The 18,431-nt window shown below is 37.0% G+C and overlaps 1 protein-coding gene across 1 annotated transcript in view; it reads left to right on the forward strand.

The window, feature by feature from the left end:
• The window catches only part of GOLGA4 (golgin A4), a 122,436-nt gene that overhangs the window by 33,207 nt on the left and 70,798 nt on the right, over nucleotides 1–18,431 (forward strand). The window contains exons 3-8 of the mRNA XM_012806057.2: nucleotides 1,770–1,835; nucleotides 12,017–12,328; nucleotides 15,939–16,004; nucleotides 17,078–17,096; nucleotides 17,905–17,923; nucleotides 18,385–18,394. Of these exons, the coding sequence (XP_012661511.1) occupies nucleotides 1,770–1,835; nucleotides 12,017–12,328; nucleotides 15,939–16,004; nucleotides 17,078–17,096; nucleotides 17,905–17,923; nucleotides 18,385–18,394 (492 nt within the window). The remainder of the gene's footprint in view (nucleotides 1–1,769; nucleotides 1,836–12,016; nucleotides 12,329–15,938; nucleotides 16,005–17,077; nucleotides 17,097–17,904; nucleotides 17,924–18,384; nucleotides 18,395–18,431) is intronic.

An 18,431-nucleotide genomic window follows, 5' to 3' on the forward strand; every position in this document is an offset into this window, starting at 1 on the left:
TCACAGCTCACAGCAACCTCCAACTCCTGGGCTTGAGCGATTCTCTTACCTCAGCCTCCTAAGTAGCTGGGACTACAGGCACCCACCACAATGCCCAGCTATTTTTTGGTTGTAGTTGTCATTGTTTGGCAGGCCCAGGCTGGATTTGAACCCTCCAACTCTGGTGCATGTGGTTGGTGCCCCAGCTGCTTAAGCTACAGGCACCACCTTAAATTTATTTTTATTAGAGAAAAGTTCAAACATACTACAAACATGAAAGTAGTGGTAATAGTGGTATAAGAATATCCTTTCCTCCAGTATGCATTACACAGTATCAACAATTAATAATGCATGGTTATCTTCTTTTATTTATTACTACCTTTCCCTTTCATTTCCCTAACCATGCCACTACTGCCCTTCCTGGTTAGATATTTGAAGGAAGTTTTAGGAATCCTGTTCATCCATAAACATTTTAGTATATGTTTCTAAAAGGTAAAGACTTAAAATTTATAACCACAATGCATTTATCATACCTAAATTAAGAATCTTTTACTATCAGATAGCTAATTATTGTTCAGAAATTTAAGAACATCTTTGCAAAGCTGAGCTTCTCTCTACTTTTATTTGAGAATCAATGGCTCATCTGGGGCTCACACCCTTTGGGACGCCAAGACAGAAGGATCACTTGAGGCCTGGAGTTCAGACCAGCCCAGGAAACATAGTGAGACCTTGTCTTTACAAAAAAAAAAGTAGCCAGTCATGGTGACACATCCTTGTAGTCCTAGCTACTCAGGAGGCTAAGGCCTTAGGGTCATGTGAACCTGGAAGTTTGAGGTTGCAATGCGTGATGATCACACTACTGCATTCCAGCTGGAGCAATAGAGCAGGACCCTGTCTCAAAAAAGAAAAAGAAAGAGTTTGGTTAGATATTTGACCTTTTCATGGTCGGCTCTGTAGTAGTAAGGGGAAATGCACTATTTAACTACCAAGTTACGGAAACATAGTGGCTAGTCTTTGGTGGAATGCTTTTGTTTAAAACATGGAAGTTTTTTTTTTTTTTATCGTGAGCTATATCATGAGCTATTTCTATAGCTCTAACTTTAGTTACACATTTAGTATATTATGGATACAGTACCGAATTTTGAATCTCAAAGAATCTCATTCATTATCATTAAATCTTTGCCAGTGTGATGTAATCAGTAGATTATTGCTTAACTTGGAGCTTTTGCCATACCAATAGAATAAAACAAAAATCTTTCACTGTGGAAGAGAGTTTTAATTATAAGTTTTCTGAAAATCATTATCGTTTCATTTAGCTTGCTAGCTGTAAGTGAATTAGGTGTTTATATTTCTTACCAAAATATTTTTCAGAACTTAGCCCAAATAATTTGATTATTATTTTAGTGTAAGGAAAAACTGACTTTATTTCTTTTTTTCTGGATAGTTTTCTATTTGAATGAAATTTGCTAATTGAATTCTTGATGTTGATTTTTGTTGTGGGGAAAGAAATAGGGAGGGACATAATAGGAAGAGGTCTGTGATTACCTTGAAACAGATTTTGCTACTTACTAATATTGGCTATTTATGACAACAAAAGGAATTTTCTAAAATACTTACCATACTACAGCAGTTTGTCTTGCATGAACACATTCTAATAAATGAGGAATTACTAATTTTGTTTAATAGATAAATGTATCTAATAGGTCTTGGTACTTAGAGTTTGTTCTGAACAATTTTAAAGCTTTAGTTTTTGGTTCCTTTTCTTTACAATATATTTTTCTTTTTCTTAGAATGCATCTATCCAGGCTACAAAGTCTCTCGACAGTTTTAATGAAAGTGAACCAACAATTCCTCAGGTCTGTTACTAATATTTTAACGAATAAGTCATTTCAGAGTGTTGGTTGATCTATATTATTAGCAGTTGTCTTTGTATTAAAACAATGATGGCTAAACATTTGATGTAACATGTATGGGGGTTTGTTCATGGTTCAAATACAGGTTTGTTTATGGTTACTTGGAAAAAAATTTAAATGAGAGCAAGATTTTACTTTTCATTAAATTATGACAGTGAAGTGAAAACATTTTGAGAAAATGAGATTTGACTTTATAGTTATAAAAGATTATAGAGGTAGCCATATTGGGAGACACGTTTGAGTTAATGTAATCTTGGAGGGTGTGGGATTTATTTTGCTCTAATTTTACACTATTTTACTACTGGAGAATTTAGAATATCCTTTTATTAAAAAAAATTTTTTTTAAGGCAGGGTTTTGTTCTGTAGCCTGGGCTAGAATGCACTGGTACCATCATGGCTCACTATAGCCTCAAACTCCTGGGCTCAAGTGATCCTCCTACCTCAGCCTCCTGGAGTAGCTGGGACTATAGGTTTGCAGCACCATGCCTGGCTAATTTTTCTTTTTTTTTTTTGCAGTTTTTGGCCGGGGCTGGGTTTGAACCTGCCACTTCCAGCATATGGGGCCGGTGCCCTACTCCTTTCGGGGCTGGGTTTGAACCTGCCACTTCCAGCATATGGGGCCGGTGCCCTACTCCTTTGAGCCACAGGTGCTGCCCTAATTTTTCTATTTTTTGTTGAAACAGGAGCTCACTCTTGCTCAGGCTAGTCTTGACCTCCTGGTTTCAAGGAATCCTCTCACCTCAGCCTCCCACAGTGCTTGGCTGGAATGTCTTTTTTTTTCTTTTTTCTTTTGAGACAGTCTCACTTTTTCACTCTGGGTAGAGTGCAGTGGCCTTGTAGCTCACAGCAACGTCAAACTCCTGGTGTCAAGTGATCCTTTTGCCTTGGCCTACCAAGTAGCTGGGACTGCAGGCATGTCTACCACACTGCCTGGCTAGTTCTTTTTCTGTTTTTAGTAGAGATGCGATTTTGCTCTTGCCCAGGCTGGTCTCAGACTCCTGAACCCAAGCAATCCATCTGCCTCAGCCTCCCAGAGTGGTAGGATTACAGCCTCCCACACCTGGGTATGGCTGGAATGTCTTTGATTTTAAAGTTATTTGGAAGGTAGGGTTCAAGTGACATTCTTTTGACCCTTCCAAAAAGAAAGAAAAAGATCACAATGATAGCAGTGTTTGAGATGAACAGCTATTTACTTTGGTTTTAATAATTACTATTAACATTATCTTGGCTATTCTTAGTCTCTAATGTAGAACAGTAATATTTCTAATTCTGTGAACCTAGGTATCAGTCTGGAAAATTTGATTTATGAACTAAATGATTTATAAGCTAAATTACATAGCATCCTGAAATATTGTCTAGAAAATGTATAAATTACAGCTTCTCAAACTCTGGATGAGTGAGCTGTCAACGTAAATCCTCACATATTTCATTGGGGCTGGTTAGGTTTTAGGGATAGCCAGAGTCTCTGGTCTGTTGACTCTGGCCTTAGTTAATCCTACAAATACATCATTTTCTGTAAGTGCCATGAGGTAGGGAGGCCCTACTCTAAATGGTACCGTACTGGATATAGCCAGTGATGTTTAAAGAATACTATTAAAGAATATTATTTAAATACTTATTTTGTTCTCTTAGAGAATACTCTAAAAAAAACTATAGTTAATGAATACAGAAACTAGAATGAATGATAGCCAGTTTTGTATCAAATTTAGGAGTGTTTTAATTAAGGTTAAGAGTGAATTGTGGATAATATTTAGGAGGTAAGCTAAGGCTTAAAAAAATCACAAATATTTTCTTAAAAAATAGTAAAAATGTATTTAGTGAGTGTTTATTTTGTTTTAGGCTTTATGTTAAGTATTTTACATATATGATGTAATTAATTTTTATAACAAAGGGATGACTTTACTCAGAGTTTGTTTACTTTTAAATAACTTTCTGACAAGTTGTTTGGTTTAGCAAATTAGGAACACTATGTATACATGAAGGGAGTAGAGTATGGTTGAGCATATTGATAGAAGCAGGAAATCATAGTTGACACCAAGGTAGAAAACACAGCAAAAGGCAAGCCCTTGAGTTCATAAAACAGAGTAATTTATGAGAGGAAATACCCATGCAGATTAAGCATCTCTAATCCGAAAATATGAAATCTGAAATGCTCTAAAATCTGAAACTTTTTGAGTACTCATGTTATGCCATGAGTAGAAAATTTCACACCTGACCTTATTTGATGAGTCTCAGTCCAAACCTACAGTTCATTCAACATGTACAATGTATAATTTATTCAACATTTCCAAGGGAAGAAAGACTCTTCAATTTCTCCTTGCTGCAGTATTACCTTTAAACGCACTCCCAGATTGCCCCTCACCAGCACACCTACAAAGGGCAGTAAAATGGCATATATGCAGTCTGGATGTGCCACTGGTGGGTTCCTCATGATGCCCCACAGTAGGTCAATACCTGTGTGCATTACTCATTGTGTTGTTGCTTAGTCTCTGCTTTCTCTCTCTGTGGTGTAAAGATAGTATTGAAAATGTGAAAAAGCCTGTAGATGTGCCTGTGGGTAACAGTGATAAGAGGAAGCATTTATGTTTTTCTGTTGCACAGAAAATAAAACTCTTAGAGAAACTGGACAGCATTAGAAGTATGAAACATTTTACCAAAGAATATGGTGTTGGAATGACCTCCATAAATGACCTGAAGAAACAGAGGATAAACTAACTGCCAGAGTTTTTCTTTCTTTCTTTTTTTTTTTTTTTCCTTTTTTTCTCAAAGTGGGGCATACCTCTTAACATTTTGTTTGTTTTTTTGTTTTGAGACAGAATGTCACTCAGTTGCCCTGGGGTTGAGTGCCATGGTGTCATAGCTCACAGCATCCTCCCTCAAACTCTTGGGCTCAAGTGATCCTCTTATCTTAGTCTCCTGAGTAGCTGGAACTGTAGATGCCTGCTATAACACCCAGCTAAGTTTTTCTTATTTTAGTAGAGGCTGAATGTTGCTCTTGCTCAGGCTAGTCTCAAACTCATAAGTTTAGATGATCCACCAGCCTTGGCCTTTCAGAGTGCTAGGATTATAGGCATGAGCCACTGCACCTAGCCTCCTCCTTCTTCTTTTTTTTTTAACTATTGAAGTTCTTTGCTAAAAATGATAAAGAGTAGTTAATTAAAATTAGAAAACATTGCATACGAATTTTAAGTTTAAAAATGAGGATCTCAATCATGTATTGAAATGTGGATCTGTCCTGTATTGCAATGAACACAGGACTCTTAAATATGGCATGAAATAAGCAATTTTTTGGTCACTATGAATTAAAAATTGAAGGGAATTATGAATATTCAAGTGGCTGTTGCAGAAATTTAAGAAAAATTTGTTATTAATTTTTTTTAAAGATTTTCAGTGGTAAAGCATCTGCTGATCATGAAACGATGGAGAAATTAATTGATGAGGTTGCCAAGGTCACTGCTAATGAAAATATGCCATAACAAGTCTGCAGTGATCATGCAGTGATGATGAAACATTTTTTTGGCTTTATTCTCCTAGAATAATATGATTACAGCTGATAAGAGCCCCATAGGAATTAAAGATGCCAAGGACAGAATAACTGTGCTAGGATGTGTTAATACAATAGTTACTCAAAAGTATATATTTGATATAAGAGGCAAAAGCTTGAGTTTTTGCTGTTTTCAAGGAGTAAATTGCTTACCAGTCCAACATTATGTTAACAGAAAGGCATGGCTCACCAGGGACATATTTTCTGATTGGTTTTACAAATATTTTGTACCAGTGGTTCATGCTTACTTTAGGGAAGCAGGACTGGATGACAGCTACAAAATTTTATGTCTTCCTTGATAACTGTTCTTCTCATATCCTAGCTGAAATTATCATTAAAAATTATGTTTGTGCCATATACTTTCCCCCAAATGTGACTTCATTGATTTAGCCATGTGACCAAGGTATCCTTAGATCAATGAAGAATAACTATAAAAACATTTTCTTTTTTTTTTTTTTTGAGACAGAGTCTCACTGTGGCACCCTTGGTAAAGTGCTGTGGCATAACAGCTCACAGCAACCTCAAACTCTTGGGCTTAAGTGGTTCTCTTGCCTCAGCCTCCCAAGTAGCTGGGACTATAGGCACCTGCCACAGCACTCGGCTATTTTTGTTTTTATTGTTGTTGTAGTTGTCATTGTTGTTTTGGCAGGCCCGGGGCTGGGTTCTAACCCACCAGCTCTGGTGTATGTGGCTGGTGCCCTACCCACTGAGCCACAGGCACCGAGCCTATAAAAACGTTTTTTTGAATAGCATGCTTATAGCAGTGAAAATAGCAGTGTGGGTGGGGTTTTTTGAAATTAAATTAAGTTAAATGAAATTAAATTTTATTTGTTTTGTTTTGTCTCCTTTATTTATTTATTATTTATTTATTTATTGCTTTTTTGCAGTTTTTGGCCAGGGCTGGGTTTGAACCCGCCACCTCTGGCTTATGGAGCCGGCACCTTACTCCTTCGAGCCACAGATGCTGCCCTGTCTTATTTATTTTATCTTATTTAATATAATATTTATTTTTTGAAGTAAGACCAAATATATTCAATTCTAGGAGTTTACTCTGTAGTAAGTAGCTAACTTCTGAGCAGGAGTGCAGACAGATGTCTCCACATTTTAGTGAAATTCAGTGAGATAAATGCATTAATAAGACTTGGAGTAGCTCAGAGAGGGGTCTGATAGCTGTGCTCAGGTGGGTGTTAGAAGGCTGCAAGGAGGAAGAGACTGCTGCAGCATGTTGAAGAATGAGTGGAAGCTCAAAGGCATACAGGCCATGACGGACCACTCTAGGTAGATAGATGGAAAGGCCTGTAAGGAAAGGCACAGGCCCTGAGACACCAAGTCTCTGTTAGAGAACTACAGATGGCTCAGTGTGGGCAAAGCCAGGGGCCTGTCATGTTCACTGTGGCAAACTAGGTATAATATGTCCACTGTTTGGATATAATAGTAGTTGAAAGTTATTTCATTTCTGTGTTATCAAAGTATTTTTCCTTTGTTCCTTTGAGGGAAGATTTTTTTAATGCTTTTTTTTGGGGGGGGGGACATGTTACCCTCAATAGAGTGCTGTGGCATCGCAGCTCACAGCAACCTCAAACTCTTGAGCCAAAGAAATTCTCTTGCCTCAGCCTCCCAAGTAGCTAGGACTACAGGTGCCCAACGCAGTGCCCAGCTATTTTTTGCTGTGGTCATCGTTGTTTAGCTGACCTGACCCAGGTTTGAACCCGCCACCTTTGGTGTATGTGGCTGGCGCTGTAACCACTGTGCTACAGGGGCCAAGCCTAAGGGAGGGTTTTAAAAGGAGTTTAGCATGAAGAAAACTATTGCCAACATTTGGAATACAGTGACTGAAAACATAGTTGTGCATGCCTAACCTGGCATGCGATTGTGTTTAGTGATGATAAATAAGGTAGTGACTAAGGATTCCATATGTCAAGTAAGAAAAAAATGATGTCTGACCTTTTTCTTTCTTTCCTTGTCTTGTCTTGTGTCCTGTCCTGTCTTTCGCCTCACTCTGTCACCCTGGATAGAGTGTCATGGCATCATCATAGCTCATAGCAACCTCAAACTGTTGGGCGCAAATGATCTTTTTGCCTCAGTTTTTCTATTTTTAGTAGAGACAGGGTTTCACTCTTGCTTGGGCTGGTCTGAACTCCTGAACTCAAGTAGTCCACATGCTCTAGCCTCCCAGAATGTGGGATGACAGGAGTGAGCCACTGTGCCTAGGCAAAAAGTATGTATCTTCTGAGTCCTCAGTAAAGTGGAAGAAGTAGATATTGAATTTTAAAATCAATAATGAACTCTAGCATTCTTTCATTAACTGACATCAAAGTAGCTGAATCAACCTTGATCATGATAGCAGTGACAATGAAAAGGACATTGTTATCACTACAGAAAAAGTGCCCATAGACAATATGGTAAAATATATGATGGGCTTATTGAAGGACTAAAGCAGTGTGCATTCTTGACAGAATAAGAAATTATGTCAGTTTGTAAAATCAAAAAGTAACTTCTAAGATACAAAGAAAGCATTGTCATTGAGGCTGATGATCCTGGAGGAAACATTTTCTTTTCATTTTTCCTTTTTTTTAAAATACAAATATACACTGATTACTAGTAAGGAGAAAACATTTAAGCCATTTGGCAGAATGCCTCCTCATCGCTAGATAACCCACTTCTGGCCCCTCATTGTTCTTGATGTTTCTTCATAACTAGAAAAAGAAAATACAGAATATAATAGCTTTTTAATCAAAACACAGCATTGCAGGTGGAGACTAAAACTTAGTGTTGTTTGTTGTTGCTGTCTTATTTTTTTCTTTTTTCTTACTTGTGAACCTTCCAAGTAGTGGAATTGCTGTTTAACAGTTGATGTGGATATTCTGGTGATTCTGCTGTCCTGTTTAGTTACCTTGAACTCATTATTATTTCACTGTATGAACAGTATGTCATATTTTTCACTGTTAAGTACTTATGTGTGAATTAGTGTAAGAAAATGATTGCTTATTGGTAGCATATAAATGCAGAGTTAGGAGTTATGATGATGCTAGCAAACCAAAGATTGTCCACATGGATAGCTGAGATGAAACCTTTGATTTCTGATGGTTCAGTGCACACAAACTTTGTTTCATGTACAAAATTATAAAAAATGTTGTATAAAATTACCTTCAGGTTGTGTGTATAAGGTTTATATGAAACATAAATGAATTCTGTGTTTAGTCTTCAGTCCCAACCCCAAGTTACCTCATTATGTATATGGAAATATTCCATAATCATCTGAAGAAAATATGGAATCTGAAATATTTATGGTTCCAATCATTTCAGATAAAGGATATTTAACCTGTGGTAAATCAATTGATTTGGCATACAATGTGAAAATTATTGCAGTAGTGTCATTTTTTTCTTTTTACTCCCCCCTCCACCCCACCATCTTTTCAAAAAGACAAAGTATAGGCAAAAGTATATTATGTCTGGATTTCCAATCAATGGAAGAAAGAAAAAAGTATATATGTATTTCAGGAAAATTATGTTAAAAACAATTAACTTCTAAAGTGTTTTCTAACAAAGTTCACAAAATTCAGTTACTCAAAGTGATTTATTTATTCATTTGTTTCCAAAGGAATGTATTATTTCAAACAGACTTATAAAAGCCTCTGATATTTGAAAATAACTTGTGTATGTCACCTTCTAATAGAGAAAAATATATTTTGCAAAACAGTTGATGTATTTGAGTGTACCTCTTTATCTGATAAACTGTAAGATAATTGGATCATAGTTTTAGTATTTAGGGGTTTTGGAGGGATCTAGGATTTAGTATTATCCTTTTATTGTACAGATGAAAAATCAACAAGAAATCTAAATTATTTGGCCAAGGAGAAGTGATTAATTGACAATATTATGGAATTATAGGTAGACACTAAACACCACTCTGTCTGTCTATAATTTTTTTGCCGTGTATTGCCTCATTTGAATTTATATGCTATTAAAATAAAATGAGAACTGAATTTTATTAAAATGAATAAAGTAAAATATAGGGATTTAAATGGTCTCTTTCATATATTGTTTTTATTATGAGGAAAATTCTTTTGAAAAATTTATGGATTTTTAATGTAAGGAAGTATACAATTAAATTTTGGATATTTTGTTGCTATTTTCTAAACAGTACTCCCAATTCCCTTCCCTCCCCTCCCCTCTCCTCCGCTCTCCTGCCTCTCTCCCTCCCTTCCCTGTATTTTCCCCTCCCTCTTTAATTCCCTTTCCTTTTTCATTTTTGAGGCAGAGTCTCACTCTGTTGCCTAGGCTGGAGTTCAGTGGCCTCATCGTAGCTCACTGCAACCTTGAACTCCTAGGCTCCAGTGATCTTCTTGCCTCCACTTCTTGAGTAGCTGGGACTACTCAGGTGTATGCCACCATACTCAGAAAAATTCTGAGAGTCAGACCCTTACTCTACTAAAAATAGAAAAATTTTATCTAAAGAAAGAAAATACAAATATTGACCTCTAGTTAATGACATGTTAGGGGTAATATGGCTGGCTTTTGTTCAGGCTAGTCTCATACTCTGGTCTGAAGTGATCCTTCTACCTTTACCTCCCAGAGTGCTAGGATTACAGGCATTAGCCACCATTCCTGACCCCTCTTTTTTTCTTTTGTTTCCAACAGTTTATTATGAAAAATTTTAAATACATAAAAAGTTGAAGAACTTTACAGATACCCACCATCTATATTCTACCATTGATACTTTATTGTACTTGCTTTATCACAGATCTATCTGTCCTTTCTTCTATCCTTCCCTTAATCCATCTTAACTTTTTTCATGCATTTCAAAATAAGTTGCAAGCAACAGTATACTTCCCTCTAATATTTCAGCCTGTATGTCATTAACCAGAGATCAATATTTGTATTTTCTTTCTTAAGGTAAAATTTATATACAGTGAAACATATAAACCGTAAGTATACCCTGACCATGTTTTGACAAATATATATATGCCAAACACATAATGCAAACTGATGGAGAGATTATAGAACATTACCAACACCCTGGGACAGTCCCTCATGATCCTTTCTCCCAAAGGCAATCACTGGTAATTTTTTTGTCTTATCACAGATCAGTTTTGCATAATATTGTAGAACTTTAAGTGGCATCATAGGGCGTATACTGTTTTGTAGAATACTTCTGTCATTCAGCATCACAGTTTTGAGATTTCATTCATGTTGTTATAATATTCAGTAGTTTGTTCCTTCTTAATTGCGTAATGGTATTCCTTTGAATGAATATTCTGCAGTTTGTTTACCTATTCACTTGTTCTTGGACAGCTGGGCTGTTTTCACTTTTTGGCTACTATGAATAAAACTACTAGGCAAGCTGGACATGGACTCCTATAGTCCCAGTACTCAGGTGGCTAAGGCAAGGGAATCACTTGAACACAGGAATTTGAGGCTACAGTGAATTATAACCATGCCACTGAAATGCAGCCTGATTAACAGAGTGAGAATTCATATCTTAAAAAGAAAAGAAAACCAAGCAAACTATGAGGCACACTATTTTAGAATTCTTCTTACGGTTGTAAGTCATTTTTTTCTCTTTTCTGTTTGAATGTTATCAATTATGTACTAATACTTTTTCATGATTTCTGAAGTAACATATGTTGTATATGTAAGATAATGTGGTTTTGTTTCCTTCTTTTGCGTCAGAGTCTCACCCTGTTATCCAGGTTAGAGTGCCTAGCTCACAACAACCTCAAACTTCTGAATTTGAGCAATCTTCTTGTCTCAGCCTCCTGAGTAGTTGGGAGTACAGGTGTCCATCACAATGCTCAGCTAATTTTTCTATTTTTAGTAGAGTCAGGTCTTGTTCTTGGTGAGGCTGTTGCTGAATTCCTGAGTTCAAGGGATCCTCCCACCTTAGCCTGCCAGAGTGCTAGGATTACATGCACGAGCCTCTGAGCCTGCCCCCTGTTAATGCTTATTTATTTCCAGTAGATGGAATAGTAAGTAGAACAGAGTTAGATTTCACTAGTCAATTCTGCCACACATTCCCTTTATTAAACAAAGTAGCCTCATTACATATTACCCATCTCCTGCCCCCATTCTCATTTTTTGTTGAGAAGAATGATCAGAAATCATCACCTCCATAAAGATTGTCTAGATAGAGGCCACTTGAGTTCTGTCATGGACTCCACACTTCACAGTAGGCTTTGGGTAAAGATGGGTGATACACATGGTGGACACAGATGGTCCCTGCTTTCGAGGATCTTATAGGTTAGTGGATGGATCCTCACAACACATCCGTGAGGTCAACTGGGAAAGTATGGCTTCATTCTTTTTTATGATGTGCACACTGAAGGAATGTGACTTAGTGAAGGTCATTTTACCTCTGGATGACAGACCTGGGACTTACACCTTAGTCTTCTGACTTCAGGTTCAGTGCTTTTTCAGAAATAACCAGGTGTCTTCTCTTTTTCAGGAAAAAATATATTAGTTAAAATGTCAGGAATATAAATTTGTTAGAGCTCTTAATAGGTTATCAGTAGTGCAAGGGGATAATGAATGTCTAAATGTGCGTATTTAACTCACATATTCTGTTTGGTTTTGCTTGCAGTCAGGTGACACACAATCTTTTGCACAGAAGATCCAGCTCCGGGTACCTTCCATGGAGTCTTTGTTTCTAAGTCCAATAAAGGAATCTCTATTCCGATCTTCTTCTAAAGAATCTTTGGTACGAACATCTTCCAGAGAGTCCCTGAATCGACTTGACCTCGACTTTTCTGCCACCTTTGACCCACCCTCTGATATGGATAGTGAGGCTGAAGATTTTCAAGGAAATTCAGACAGTCTCAATAAAGAACAGTTGATTCAGCGTATGCGAAGAATGGAACGAAGCTTAAGTAACTACAGAGGAAAATATGTTGAGGTAGGAATATGACCTTTTTGCCTTACAAACATTTCTTCCCCTGTTCTGTCATATTACTTACTATATTGTTTTTACTCCTGTGGCTGGCTAGTGTTGATTCTCTATATATCTGGTTACTAATGGCAGGTAGTGACAACACAGTATTCAGACTTTCAATGGTACAGAGCCTATTTGGCAAGACTCTTGGTAAAATTTTGGAGGAGATTGTTGTCTGAGTGTTCTGGTTCTCACGTTCTATGCCTATCACTTCTCTTAGCCTCTCTCTCCAAGGTCGCTAGGATGGACACCCAGTGCAGAATTCATCCTCTTTCTTCCTCACATCCCCTCATTTATTCATCTCTAAGTAATGCCAACCAGATTCTTGTTATTACCAACTCCAGTTGTTTTGGGAAGCTTGATTATCTGATGGTTATCCTCATTGTACCTACATTTAAGCTTATTGCCTCAAATGAATCTTTTAACTACCAAACCCCTTCAGGGTGACACTGCCTGTTTGGTGGAAGGAAGGAAGGACAGTAGTACTGTTGTTTCTCTTTGTGGTCCTTCAGGTCCTTCCTTTCAGACTGAATTTTATTAGTTGCCCTCCCTTAATCCCCTCTCTGTCCTGTGCTGTTAAAACAATTCTTCCTTAGGATATTCTTTCCGGAGTAAGTTGTTCATGGCCTTTTGTTTATTTGTCTTAAATAATGTGTAATGTTTTGTTGTCTTATGGTTTGTAAATGAGCAGTATAGTTAATTTAAATTAATGAATACTAAAGTTCAGAGTTGGTATATGAAGTTAGCCATAACTTCTATTTCCAATTATGTCTGTAGTAGTTCAAAACAAAACAAAACAAAAACTTTGATGAAATATACAAAATATTTTTTTAAAACTATAAAGTACTAAGAAAATAGGAAGGAATTATCAGGCTAAAATCTATAGACTGGCTGGGACTCAGAGATATAAACAGAGCATTAAAACTGTTATAGAATCAGGCACTTGTAGAATCAAGCAACTTTTTCTTTTTAAAATTTTTGCTTTTGGCTCAGTGCCTGTAGCACAGAGGTTACAGCGTCAGCCGCATATACCCAGGCTGGCAGGTTCGAACCTGGCCCAGGCCAGCTATACAACAATGACAACTGCAACAAAAGAATAGTTGGGCCTTGTGGCAGGCACCTGTAGTCCCAGCTACTTGGGAGGCTGAGGCAAGAGAATCACTTAAGCCCAAGAGTTTGAGGTTGCTGTGAGCTGTGACGCTACAGCATTCTACTGAGGGCAACATAGTGAGACTGTCTCAAAAAAAATTTTTTTTTTGCTTTTATTTTTTATTTCTACTAAGGTTAATAATGGTCTTGAATATTTTTGTTTGTTTACTTGACAAACTTTGTGGCAATATAGTATTCTTCATCCTAGGTATCTATAGTACAGAGATGGAGTCCACAGGCTAAGGGCTCTTTTCATCCCTACTAAGCTACTGGGGCAGCAGTATAATTTGTATTTAAGTATGCCAGGCACTAAGTATTTTATATATATAATGTAATTTAATTTTGTGTTATCCTTGTGAAGTAGAGGTTAATTAACTGTTTTGTAGAAAAGGGATTGGAGATGCTTAGTAACTTATTTAAGTTACATAGTAACTTGGTTAAGATTACACAGGCAAGGTGGTGCCTGTGGCTCAAAGGAGTAAGGCACCGGCACCATATGCCAGCGGTGGCGGGTTCAATCCCAGCCCTGGCCAAAAACTGCAAAAAAAAAATATTACACAGGTAGCAGTTGACAGAGTCTGGATTTGATTCTAGGTCCTTCTGGTGGTTTTTTTCTATTCTTTGCCATCTCAGATAGAATCAAGTGGCTCACTAGAGATGAAAAGAGCCCTTAGCCTTTGACTTTACTTCTCTGTAGGTACCTAGGATGAAGATAGTCCTGTGACATCTGATTCTTAGGTTATTCTTCCATCCTACCATTTTGAGTACCATTTTCCTATTTGGTCTTAAGGTAATAAGAAGGGGACAATTCTCTAATTTTAGGCATATTTTTCTTTCTTTTTTTTTTTGGCGGGGGCCAGGTTTGAACCTGCCACCTCTGGTATATGGGGCCATTGCCCTACTCCTTTGAGCCAAAGGCGCCACCCTTTCTTTCTTTCTTTTTTTTTTTTTTTCCTGGGATAAGGTCTTAGTCTTTCACCTAGGGGGGAGTGCACTAGAATGATGATAGCTCACTACAGCCTTGAACTTCTGGGCTCAGGGGGTCGTCTTATGCCAATCTCTCCAGTAGCTAAGACTATAGGCATATGCCCCTATACCTGGCTAACTTTTCTGAATTTTTGTAGAGACAGGATGGTCTCAAGTCCTGTTCTTTTTTTGAGACACAGTCTCACTATGTCTCCTTTAGTTGAGTGCTGTGACAACATAACTCACAGCAATCTCCAACTCTTGGGCTTAAGCAATTCTCTTGCCTCAACTTCCCAAGTAGCTGGCACTACAGGTGTCCTCCACAATGCCTGGCTATTTTCTGTTGCAGTTGTCATTGTTGTTTAGCTGGCCTGGGCTGGGTTCAAACCCACCAGCCTTAGTGTATGTGGGTGGTGCTGTAACCACTGTGCTATAGGTGCCAAGCCTCAAAGTCCTGTTCTTAAGTAATCCTTCTAACCCAAATCCCTGTCCAGAATTTTGTTTTTTATTTTCTTTTCTCTGTTGCTAGACTCACCTTTTATTGCTGCTACTTCTTGAGTTAAGACATCAGTAGTGGCATTTGGGAACACAAGGCAGCCTTCCAAGGTAAATGGCAAGGCTCAGAATAGAGGGGTCCTTCCTTTTAAAGCTGCAATCTGTCTCTAGAACAGCACTAGCATTTCTAAAATAGGGTCCAAATAATTCAAAGAAGCCATGTGCTTAACCTTCAGTTGAGTAATGTTATATAATTTATAGGTTTAAGAAGATTTGTTAATCCATAATTAATTCATTTGTGCTAGAACGTTTACATATCCTACTTAGGTTAAATGATTAAATATTTCTTTAGGACTTAAATTACCAGTTTTTATCTGTTGGTTAAGAACTTTTCCTTAGACTTTTGTAGAGCCACAGTCATAGATCATATGGCCAGAAGATCAATACTTTGTTTATTATAACCTAAAGCAAAACAATCACCTGGAGAGCTTATTAAAATGCAGTCTCTTGACTGTCTACCTTCCTTCCCCCAAATCTTATTCAGTTATGTGGGCTGGAGCTAACAATGCATTCTGGCAGAAGGTAATGCTGTTACTGATTTAGTGATTACATGTTGAGTAGCCTCCTGCCTTTACAAAATGCTTTAACCCCCACCTATGAATTAAGTACTAAAATTTAAAGAGGTATGTGTCATGTAGAGACTTTTAATATCTTATTGTCAAGTTACATTTTGCTTTTTAGATATATATCCTATGTTATTTAGTATTTACTATTACATCTAATTATAATAGGTTGAATTATCTGTAAAGGATTTTTCTAATTTGTTTATTTTTTGACTGATAAAGAGATGTTTTAACACAATTTAGAATAATTTTATTTATTTAGGAATGACTATTTTTTTTTGTTTGTTTTGCCTCCTTTCCTTTATAAGGAATGACTAATATTGTTGGTGACTTTATTTTAGCTTGTTTCAGCTTATCAGACACTTCAGAGAGAGAAGAAAAAGTTACAGGTAAGTGATTTATTGGCTGTGTTATCAAGCCATACATAATTTTGAAATTAGAAAACATCTTAATGTAAGATATTTCTAACACTGTCTTTAAAATAATTCTCTATATGATTATTTTATCATAATTGAAGGTTTTGGTAAATGAGAGATCCTGGAAATTTTACCTCAATTAGAGGTGAGTTTCCTTGAGTTATATACATATACCTATAATGTTTAAGAGGTTTGAATTTAAGACATGTTTACCTCTTTCAAACATGTTTCCTACTGTCTGAGTTCGTAGGTGGTTTCCTTGTGTTAGTTGTAAAGAACCATTTAACCTTCTGTGCTTTCCTTCTACTTTATAAATACTTGCAGACATCTCTGTTTTTTATCATTATATCAGGGTCCAAGCCAAGCATCCTCTCTTCCAACATAGCGATTTCTTGAGGCTAATGATTGTAAAGGTCTTGCTTAAGCATGTAGGGATAAGAAGCTATGACCTACCTTGGCCCCACTGTGTCATCCTGTTTAGGGTCATAAATTTCCCACCAGGTATCCTATGTAATAATTCATACTTCAGCACTAAGGAGAAATATCCATTCCAGTTCTTTGATATTATCAATTTGCTGTGTTTTTAAATAAAATATAGTCTTACTTTTTAAAGTAAAATTTCAAACAGTTCAGCATTTTGTTCCCTTTAAAGAAGCTATATAATTTTAAAATAATTAAGTTTTATCTCCATTAAGTACAACGTAAAATTTCCTGGCTTTGGTCTGGAATATAATGAGTTCAGAATTACAATATCAGTGATTTATTACTGATTAAGTGTTCTTATTGTCTGTAATAAATAAAAAATTAAGATGGTTACAAATAGAATTTTTAGCTTATTTGATAATATTTTACTGAAACATAAGGTTTATTGAAGTGAAAGGTAGTTCTGATTTAACTGGTTGTCTTACCATTATTCAGAAACTTCATTCTCAAAAGGCTACTGTGTTCTTAACACATTGCTGACTGGTCACAAGTTACCTAGTAACATGGATAGTTTCTGCACAAAATTGCCAGTCAACAATGTGTTAAGATGTTAGAGGTGCTAAGTGATTCTGTGTTATAAGCAGCTGAGAGATAAGGAGAGTAGAAAGAATAAAATAGGCTGAATTTGGGATAACTGGGAATTGAGACTAGAAGAAATGACTCAGGGAACAGCTGCTATATCATCACATTGTTGACTGGCAGTTTTATGTAGAAACTATTCATGTTACTGGATAATTCGTGACTGGCCAGCAGTATGTTAAGTTCTGTGAGTACCTTGCTTGTGTTTCTTTCGATCATCTCTAGGTTTTAATTTGTAGATGTATGTTCGTAATTCTAACACTAAGTAACAGTAGAGAATTAGGTGTCATAGTTCCAAATATCAAAGACATTAGAAATAAAATTCAATGACTTGTATTCTTTTTTATATATGTATACATACCCATGCGTGCATGCCTAGAAACCTCTTTATTAGATAGAAAATAGCCTTTCTATAGATCCAGTAAAATTAGAATCATTTAAGAACTGCTAACACTATTACCAATGCTATTGTATGAGCTAACATTTACTGAGCATTGTGGGCTAGGCATTTTGGTGTATTCAGTCTTTGCCCCTTTCCTCTGAAGAAACTGAGGGAGAAAGACTTGTTCATTGTTGCACAGTATGTAAGAGGTAGGTAGGGAGGAGAGCCAAGATCAATTTCCTGGCACCAGACTATAGAACATGTGTTAACAGTTTTTCATCATTCTCAGTATAATATCCTCTTGTGTTTAAAAATTTATATTTGAAACAAACTGAACAAACAAAACCTATGTTTGTGCCTTCTGGGGGGAAAAAGTGCAAAGTTTTAGTATTATTCACTTACAAAGCCCTCACCAGTACAACCCACCCACACTCCCTTGGTCCTCAGTGAAGGTCCTTGCTGAGCTGTATCCCTATTTCATTGTTAGTACACAGTGAAACTCGAGATTAACCCATTCTTCTTTTGTGTATTTATGTTGTACAAGAACATGGTTACTTCATTGCCGTAGACCATAAGTTTAATTTTCTTTACTAGTGAAAAGAACCACCTCCCTCCCCAACCCTCCCCCCACCTGAAAGAATGAGTCATTTCACCATCTTTTTCTTTCTTTTTTTTTGGCCGGGGGCTGGGGGCTGGGTTTGAACCTACTACCTCCAGTATATGGGGCCAGTGCCCTACCCCTTTGAGCCACAGGCGCTACCCCCCACCCCCCTGTTTTGAGATAGAGTTGTTGCCCATGCTGAAGTGCAGTACCTTCATTGTAGGTCACTACATCCTCAAATTCCTACCTCAGTGATCCTTCTACCTCAGCCTTATAAGTAGCTGGGACTATACAAGTGTGCCACCATGCCTGGCTAAATTTTCTAGTAGAGACGAGGTCTTACTGTCGCTTCATGCTGGTCTCAAACTCTTGC

The sequence above is a fragment of the Otolemur garnettii genome, unplaced genomic scaffold (genome assembly GCF_000181295.1).
Source record: "Otolemur garnettii isolate 467f Iridium unplaced genomic scaffold, OtoGar3 scaffold00002, whole genome shotgun sequence".
Lineage (NCBI taxonomy): Eukaryota > Metazoa > Chordata > Mammalia > Primates > Galagidae > Otolemur > Otolemur garnettii.